Genomic DNA, 9303 nt, shown 5'->3' with positions numbered 1-9303 from the left:
ACATGTTTGATATGTGATATTACAATGATGAATAATCTTAATGCTGATTTATACGATTTATACGATCTTGTTTCAGTATTAAAAAAAAAAAATTTAGAATTAAAACTTTACGTATGCATTTTTCTCGGGAAAATTTTCGTAACTGTCGTTAATATGCAATCAATTATTTACTTCTTAACCCGTTAATTGTCATTTGCGCATTTATCGTTATTTTGCATTTGTATTAAAATCGTAATATACAAATGTTTGTGTCTTGCAAAGATCGCATACGTATACATATTCTCTTGAATAAATTATCGTCTCGATTCGTGTGTAAATATACTTAATATCGTGTGATTTTAATTGATTTGTGTGTTGTTTCGCGATTCGCCAACTTTTTTTTCATTTTTTGCAACAAAACTAAGGTATAGGGAAGACTTTAATCGACTTTTCGGATACATATTTTTCGGCGTCGATCCATGCCTTGAAAAAAATCAACGAATCGTTAGCGTAAAATCCAAAACAAATGTGTGTATGTGTTTGCGCGCGATTATATTCTCTTTTACTCTGATATAAGCTCAATTGCTTTAAGATTTTATTGTACAATTAATATTGTACAACATATGTATATATATATATATATATATTATAATATATATTGTATGTATATATATATATATATATATATATATATTATAATATTATAATTAATATTGTACAATATATGTATAGATATATGACACCGAAATGTAATAAACTATTCATCGAAATCTTTCGTGTGTCATAATACAATAGATATGCTCTTTTTAACTTCACTTTTTATACATTTTTCTAGTTTTTTTTCTCTCTCTAAATCTCGAACACATTTCTCTATGTCCTATTTTAAGTACTAATAAAAATAAAAAAAGTTTTTAGCTAAAAAGAACAAACCTAACGTGCTACAAACACTACAGATTTCGGATACATAAATTAATTATAATTAGCAGGGAAAAAGTTAAAGAAACAATAGGAAATATACAGTGTTCAGTTTTGCACACGTCAGTCACAGCTCGGACTCGCAATTCTCTTCTTTCTCTGTTTATACAAAGTAATGAAATTTACTTCGCGGCTCGCTCGCTTTCGCCTGTTAAAAAATTTAATTATTAGTCTTATCACAATAGTCTTATGTCTCATTGTACAATTCTTTCATTTTTACATTTTATGTGTTAACCACATAGTATATTGTGATGCATTTCAAATTTTTTTTTTTTTTATAAAGACGTTGATTAAAATGGACGTATAAAGATGACGCAAAATTTCTGTCGTTATTTCAGAAATTAGATGTTTACTTTTGATTAATAAAGGGAAACGCGAACGATATCGGTCGTATTTTTTCTCCTGCGCGAGTCTTTAAAATTAATTAGAATAAATAAAAGTAACGACAGAATGTGCGACGTAAAAAATTATATCACCAAAACGCATACTGCATCTTCATCAGTTTGAAACTTATGATCGATTTCAGAGTGAGGAAAGTGCAGAAAAATCTTCCATTGCTCACCATAAATATTTATGTACTATGAATTAAATGCATAATTTATAATCAAAGACTTAATTTGGAGCACCTAATGATCGAGTAAGGGTATAACATACCCGAGGATTTCGAAAATATTACCTCGATTTTCTAAGCAATTGCAAATTAATTAAAATTTGCAATTGCTTATAAATACAAGATAATACTTCGAACACTTTATATGGCTTTACTTACGACTGTTAATTGCCATAAAAAATTTCTGTATTTGCCTAGAAAGAAACGTAGTTTCAGCAGTTTTAAATCGAACGCTCTTTCTTTACGCCATTGATATGGCTACTCTTGAAGAGACACTTTTTTTTTATAATAACTTATAATTATTTATTGAGTTAGACCAGCTATGCAAAATGTGATTTTCTAAAACTGACTGCTACGAAGATCCAGCGAACAGTGCTGTTATTCCCGTGTCTTCAGAATTTTTTGAGATTTCATCCACGCGCACCGGATGAGAATTACTGGATACCTCTATCCGTGGTAAATTGTCTATTTTGACTTCCTTACGGAATAATTGTCCTACGCTTCTCCCGATAAGCTGTAAAACACATATTTAGATTCGATCTTTTCATTAGATTAAAAAAAAAAAAAACAAAGAGATAAGAACAAAATCGTAATAAAATTCATGAAAATTCTTCGGTTAAAAAATTTTAAACAAGACGGCAAATAGAAACTGTTAAAAAAATTTAACCTTAAAAGATATCGTTAAATATTGTATTTATATACCTGATTAGTAATTTTCTTGAAGAGATCCTTCTTGCCTTTCTCAACCTTATTGCCTTTCGTGCTGACCACTGACATCTTTTCATCGAAGCGCTGTAAGTCAGCAGGATTGACTCCCGGAATTTGCTGCATTACTTCGATAATGTTTGGAAACTTAGGTCTGAGACACTCATAAACTTGTGCGCCCAGAGTGATAAGGGAACCTTGATTGGCCTCGTGTTGACCATGTAGTTGTAAACCTTGAAGAACAGCGACCATGATGTGCGCTGCCATAGCAGGAGTGAGACTACCGTCAGCTGCCAATGCTCGAACTACAGGCCCAGTCAACATCGTAGCCTTAAGACTTGCGTTTGAATCGTTCCATGCGAGCGCTCTAGAAATACAGAATATTAGATAAAAAAATTTTTAACTAAGAAAAAAAATTTTTTTACTAAAATTAGTGAATTCTTTTGTACAGTAAAATCCAAAATAATACTTTTTTATGTATAATCATATTTTACCCTAATACGCATAAGACGACGCTGTGACAAGTAGATGGATGACGCAAAACAAAAGTTCCAAGCTCGCTGACGACCTCAGCAACAATGCTGTTTCCTCGTGAAATAGGTGGATCCACCGCCATTCCTCCACTGTCCTGTTCCATGGAATCCGGAGGAGTAGCGTCGCTTGCGGCTCCGCCAACAAGAGCCACTTTTAACACGTCTACAAAGTCTCTGGTTAAATTTCTGTTCAGCATATCATCGATGACTTCTTGTGTATCAGTGTTCTCTTCGTCTAAACCCGATTCGTAAAGACGCGCTATGTACTGCCACTTCGCGCTTAATCTTTGGCACACTAAAAAATTGTTTTGCATGAAATTTATAATAAGATGTATAATTATTTCATAATTTAATTTTCTTTGATGACAAAAAAAAAATGGTAGTACTCACTGTGTGTGGATACGTGAGCCAATACAGGTACTAGTACGCTCTCATAAAAAGCTGGCGGGCATGAATATATAAACGGCTTCATAAACACACGTATAATCGGCCGTAATCTATAATCTGGAATCGCCTGAAAAGAAAAAAGACATTTTTTATTTTTTGGATCGATTATACATATATATTTAGATTAAATAATTAGTTTTGTATAAAAAATGATTTTAATTCAAGATTATTAATAAAATAAAATAGCATTATTGTTACCTCCATATTCGAAAAAACAGAATTTAACAAGGCTGGTGCAAGTCCAGGCAACTGATAAAAATCGCGACCAATCATGTGACAACCACTACCTAACATATGATAGCATTGATCATGAATTGTACTCAAAAATGATTGCATTCGATTTAGAGAAGTGCTTAAAGCCTGATCCGTTTCACTATTATTGTCATTGGTTACATTCACGCCTAGAAGATTTGCTTTCTCCGATTCCAAAAGTCCATGAGCATTTTTGTAGCCCTAAAATAGAAGCGAAATGAAGAAAATTTTTTAACAATAACAATATTTAACATAACTACATTATTTTACTATTTCCGTAACATTTTTCACAATTTCCGTCATACACGTAAAATAATTATTTAGTAATTAGTAATAATTATTTATTTAATTAGTAATAAATTAAATATTACCTCGGATAAAGCGGCAAGAGCAGCATGACTAAAAAGACCATTCATTGTTCGCAGTAACGCGAAAAGTGTTGGCAAAATCGGGATAACGTGAGGTGTTGCTGGATTTCGATATACTGGATTACCGCTTTCGCTGAGCGCGGCCACGAAGCCGCCCCTAGCCGCGCGATCAGGATCTTCTGGGATCGAGCACCGTTTAACTACGCTCAGTACTGTACAAATACACATCATGAGATCGCTGCGATTACGTCTGACTGGATCTTCCATCATGTTTTCCACCGGCGGTCTGTCTAGTCCGACAAATTGCATAAGCTCTAATGGTCCTTTAAACCATTCCGTGCCCATTGCTATAAATTTGGTGGATGCATCACCAATTACCTCTGTGACAAATCGAGTTTGTCTCTCGTAATCACAGAAATGATTCGAGATAAGGAGTAATGCTTCGTATAGCATGACACTCTCCATTCGAGACAACGGGCTTGGTTCCTGAGTTAAGCTGCGTACCATTGTATGGATCTGATCGAATACTGGCAGCAACAACAGCGGATATTTCAGGCTAATTTTCACCATAAGACTAGCCGCATGTCGCCGCACAGTTTTGGCTGCTCGTGAGCGATTGCGCTCGTTTTCACCAGGTGCCTCGAATACCAATGCAGCAAAGATTTTTTCAAGAACACGTGGCAGGATAGCGACGCCTGGCATGGTCATCGAGCCAGTCGACATCGACAGAAATACGAATAACGCGCTTATGCAAGACAGCAAAGCGGACAGAAGCCAAGGATCTTGTGGTGAGTAACCCAGACAGAGTTCCAATAGTTGTAAACCAGTTTGTACACTCGGACGCTCATTAATTAGCAAAATTCTAGACACGACAGAGTCTAATGCCTGCGCAAGAGCCTCCCATTCGAGGTATTCTCGATCGTTCGGATCACTTTTATATTGCAAATTTGCCATACCTTTAGTAATTTTTGCAGTTAACCATTGTTGTACGTATGTAAATGTTACTAAAGGCGCTACCATAGTTGCGTGTCTAAATCCTTCTAATAAATCCATTCTAAAGCGATGCAGAAAAACGTTAAATTCCTCCTCAGAGTCATAATCAACAAGACAATACGTAGTCATGCCGTTGCTCTGTCTGCCATGTGGGTATGTAACACGGATCAATTTAGGTGCGGTATGCTCTACGTATTTGGGTACATACGTAAGCAACAGCGAATCTGTCTTAATCTGTTCGTGTTTAAATAACATTACCCAAATCGCGTTCGCTAAATGAGTGAGTGTGAGACTCGGATACATAGTGAACGTAAGCACAGTGTCTAGAAAAAGATTGAAATGCGTCGGTCGTATACTAGAAGCATCATCTTTTCCCCATAAAGCGCAAAGTTGTGTCGCCATGCCAGTCAATACCTGAAATGATAATTACAAATAATTTGTTTTTTTTTTTTTTTTTTTTTTTTTTAATTAAAATTATAAAATAACAAATTTTTTAAGCATTAATAATAATTATAAAAAAAATAAGTACTTGTGTGAGCTTTTTCAGAAATAAGTAATGATTTTCATGAAAATTTGTAGGTCCAGCAAGAGGCGGTGGAGCAGTGGCCGCTGTATAAATAAATCTTAAAGCCTCCTCTGAAAACAGGATCATCAATTGCTTTCGATCTTCAGCTTTGCCTTTACGATTGACAATCTGAAGCAGACATTCAGCTGCCGAACATTGAAATATAGGATCTCCTAGTAGGAGGCACAGTATCTGTAATAATCTTCCGTCTTCGGCCATCACATGATTTATAGAGACCCACTCGACAAATCCAGTTAATGTCGACAGTACCACCTGTTATTACAATAATAATAGAAATTTATTTAAAATATCAATTATTAATACGTATATTTTTCTCTAATGTAAATTGTTATGTACTTCTCTAATGTAAAAATGTAAAAACTTACTTGAACAACTTTACTATGTGCCGCGGCTTCGGACGTCTGTCCTAAGGCACTTTTCTTCTGAAATTCCGAAAAGTGTTGCTCCATTAATCTCAGAAAGAAGCTAAAGATCTCTGCCATATTTGTAGTCAATGCCTGATATATATCTTTTCTTCTCTGATTAGATTCAAGTGTTTGAAGAAGCGCTACATCCTCCACTAATCTAAGGAATACCAACAAGACTAATTCGGTTTGACTCTCGCCCTGTGTACAAGCCTGGCTGAGTTCAGCCAACAGGGTGGGCCATTGCTGAGGCCATTCTCGTTTTATCATCTCGACTACAACGCGCGACAGAGCATCCTTTATATGCGCTTCTTCCTGCAATAATGGTTGAGTTCCCTCTTGAAGTAGTTTCATCGCATTTTCTTTGATAAAAATTTTTTCCGACTGTGAGATCTGTGTCCATCGATATTTTACACAGTGCTCCATTAATTGTAGACCAAAGTGGCGCACCACTGAGCTCCTATCGGGCGACTTTTGTGCCAAATAGAGACCGCATTGCGCGCACAATGGTGAAGACTCTTTAAACCTTTCGCATGCATTGTACATTTCTAAACGTTGCGGCTGAGTTATACCGGGTGACATCATCATTTCAACCACTCGAGCCAGTTCTGCCGATATTTGGGCGACATCGCCCACTCCAAACTCCATTCCTACTTGCACTAAAATATAATACGGGAATTTTCAATATTATTTATTATAAACAATATTCTTACATAACATTTTAATTGTATTAATATATAATAATATTTAATTTTTATCAAATAACAAAAGAGAAATACGAGAAACAAGAGAAGAAAGAATAAAAATAAACTGCCTATCTCTATGATAATCAGCAACATATGTGCATCACTTATCACAAGAAAGATGTTCTTGGGTAAATTTTTTTATCGGGAATAATTAGCAATCAAACATATCTAACGTCATCCTAATGAACACATTTATATGTATAACGCAATGCAATATTTTTATATATTTTAACAATTTACCAAAGTTTGCTTCTTTCTAATTAAAACAGATTGAATTTTATGACACCTGGCTAAAAAATCGGTATGCGACACTCGGCGCAATTTCACGAAGATGATGCAAGATACATTAACGCGCCGTTAATAAGCCGGTACAAGTAATGAAAATGAGCAAGGGTGATAACGAAAAGATCAGTGGCAGCGTGCGTTGCGCTCGTCATCGTCAACTCGTGCTTTCCGGTCGGCGAGAATATTTACGGAGCAAACGCTGGTGAACGCGTGCGACGCGGGCACACGTCGACGAGGCGGCTAGCCGCGTGCCCGCGCACCGATCGTGTCTTGACAACCACCCCTCGCTCACGTTCCTCACCTGGGTGATGCAAAGCTGCGGTACGATACGGAGCTTGGCTGGGCCGCGTGGACGGCGGGATGCTCTCCGGCGTCGCGTCGCGCCGCTCATCAATTCATACCTGCCACCGTCTCTCGTTAGGAAAAGAGAGGGTAAAAAAAAAAAAAAAGACGCAGAGTCGACGGAGGCACGACGCAACGATCGTCCGTGTGATGGCTGGTGCTCGCCGTCGTTCCAGCAACCAGACTCCACACTTTTCGTGAGATGCGGCACGCGCCAGCGCTAGCTCAAGTGTCGAACGAACGGTCGCATACATACACCGCACCAACACGATTACGTGCTGCCCTCTCGGCGGCACCGTCGCCGCGGTGGCCACTGGCCGCGCCGTCGGACCAACCTAATCTCGACGAGGCGCGTGCGGCGTGTTATTTTCTCCCGCCGAGACCGGATCACGGTGAGAAAGCTAGTTCTATGTCCTTACCTCTTGATATAATTACGTCGCGTCCTTCTTTTTCTCTAATCTATTGACCGATCAATCGGCACCATACTGTAAGATCGCACGAAACATAATCTATCTCCCGTCTTGTAGGTTATGCCGGTTCCTCCATTTTCACCCGAGCGCATACGCACGTAGAGGATGGACGAGGCAGTCACCACGCCGCCTACATTTAAACGTAGTTTCTTCGAGCGGATCTACTGCGTGGAGTTCTCGCCGTACGAATGGTCGCAGCATTTGATCTGTATCGCCCTCGCCAAGGAAATCGTTATCGGCACTGTCAGATTTCAGGTTTGTGCAAGAAGCACTTTTCGACGCTTTTTATTATTTTAATTGTTTTAATATCGTTAAAACGTGATAATATTTAAGTGAAAAATACTGTAAAATCCACAACCATGGACTTGATTGACAAGTTAACTAATTTTATACGACAGGATGAAGATGATGCTGTGGAGGACATAGCATATAATCCTATTCGAACGTTTCACCATGATGCCAGGCCTCATGCAATTGCTTGGAGTCCAGAAACCTCCCTGAGTATTGTTCCCAAGATCCTTACATTCTGTGTTGCTGGATCAGATTTTAAAATAAGATTGTACAATAGCAATCTAAATGATATTAATGTATATGAGGTAGGGATATATAAAAAATTACAAAGTTATTATATATTAATAAAGTATTTAATAGTAATATTAATTTATAATATCGATTTTTATGTTATTATCTTTGTTTTACAGATTTTAGAAGATCACAAAGATTATATAAATGCAATCTCATATGAACCAGAAGGTGAACAATTGGCTTCAGTCTCAGATGATCATACATGTAAACTGTGGGCGATTAAAGAAGATCAAAAATGTGTGTCTACATTTTACTTGACATCACCTGGTACAAGTGTATGTTGGCACAGTGAGGAACCTAATAAACTTTTGGTAGCAGAGAAAAATGGTTTAATACGTATGTATAACATAAGGAGCCAACAAGCGATTATGTCTCTTGATTCTGGAGCTGTTCCTCTAACTGCAGCTGATTGGGGACCTAATCCCTTAAAAGTTGTATCAATGGCTGCTGGAGAATTGTTGCTGTGGGATGTATCTAGACCAAGGTAATAAGAAATTTGATTCATAAATTTTTTTTATATTCCTGACATTTTTTTTAAATTAAATTTTGTTTTATTTTTAATTCTAGTCGTCCTCTCGATGAGCGTACACTTCATGTGGAAGGTGGTTTAACAGTGAGAGTTTCACATGCAAATGAAAACTTAGTATCAAGTATTGGATGGCCAGATAATTTATTAAAGGTTGTCAATTTGAGATCAAAGGTAGTGGTATTATGTGGAAAAGTAAAATTAATTGGCGGTATGACATGGCATTATAAATTACCCTATGTTTGTGCTGGAAGTGACAGAGAACTATGTTTCTGGAGAATAAATATAAATTAAGATTTATTAAAAATATATCGAAAAAAAAATCTGTCTTTAAAACTTAGGATGTTATATGTAGTAATAAAACATTTTTCATATTTTGATAATTTTTTGAAAGTTAATTAAAAATCGATTTATTCTTATATAAAAAAGTGTGTGAGACGCCTGAAAATCAGTGCTCCATAGATCGCGAGCTCGTAACGGGCAAAATTTTATGTGAC

The 9303-nt window shown here is 36.7% G+C and overlaps 2 protein-coding genes across 3 annotated transcripts in view; one reads left to right on the top strand and one right to left on the bottom strand.

Moving 5' to 3' along the window:
* Nucleotides 1-7769, bottom strand: part of Ranbp21 (exportin-5-like protein Ranbp21) — an 8855-nt gene extending 1086 nt beyond the window's left edge. Inside the window, exons 1-9 of one of the 2 annotated variants that reach the window (XM_070675268.1) lie at nt 7645-7769; nt 5814-6511; nt 5392-5700; nt 3873-5276; nt 3448-3702; nt 3193-3316; nt 2764-3097; nt 2267-2636; nt 1-2078 (exon numbers count right to left, since the gene is read on the bottom strand). The exon at nt 1-2078 is cut by the window's left edge and continues 1086 nt beyond it. In XM_070675268.1, the coding sequence (XP_070531369.1) occupies nt 1917-2078; nt 2267-2636; nt 2764-3097; nt 3193-3316; nt 3448-3702; nt 3873-5276; nt 5392-5700; nt 5814-6500 (3645 nt within the window). In that variant the 5' untranslated portion in view covers nt 6501-6511; nt 7645-7769 and the 3' untranslated portion in view covers nt 1-1916. Of the gene's footprint in view, nt 2079-2266; nt 2637-2763; nt 3098-3192; nt 3317-3447; nt 3703-3872; nt 5277-5391; nt 5701-5813; nt 6512-7184; nt 7369-7644 lie in introns of those variants that run through there. The other variant, XM_070675267.1, reaches the window with a different exon arrangement.
* Nucleotides 7457-9189, top strand: Nup37 (nuclear pore complex protein Nup37). The gene is made up of 5 exons (XM_070675319.1): nt 7457-7617; nt 7753-7950; nt 8094-8291; nt 8397-8764; nt 8848-9189. The coding sequence occupies exons 2-5, from the start codon at nt 7801-7803 to the stop codon at nt 9098-9100; spliced, it is 969 nt and encodes a 322-aa protein (XP_070531420.1). The 5' UTR covers nt 7457-7617; nt 7753-7800; the 3' UTR covers nt 9101-9189.
* Nucleotides 9190-9303: the final 114 nt, after the last annotated feature.

This window comes from Cardiocondyla obscurior, linkage group LG03, assembly GCF_019399895.1.
Source record: "Cardiocondyla obscurior isolate alpha-2009 linkage group LG03, Cobs3.1, whole genome shotgun sequence".
Classification (NCBI taxonomy): Eukaryota; Metazoa; Arthropoda; class Insecta; order Hymenoptera; family Formicidae; genus Cardiocondyla; species Cardiocondyla obscurior.
This window is presented reverse-complemented; position numbering and strand designations above follow the sequence as displayed.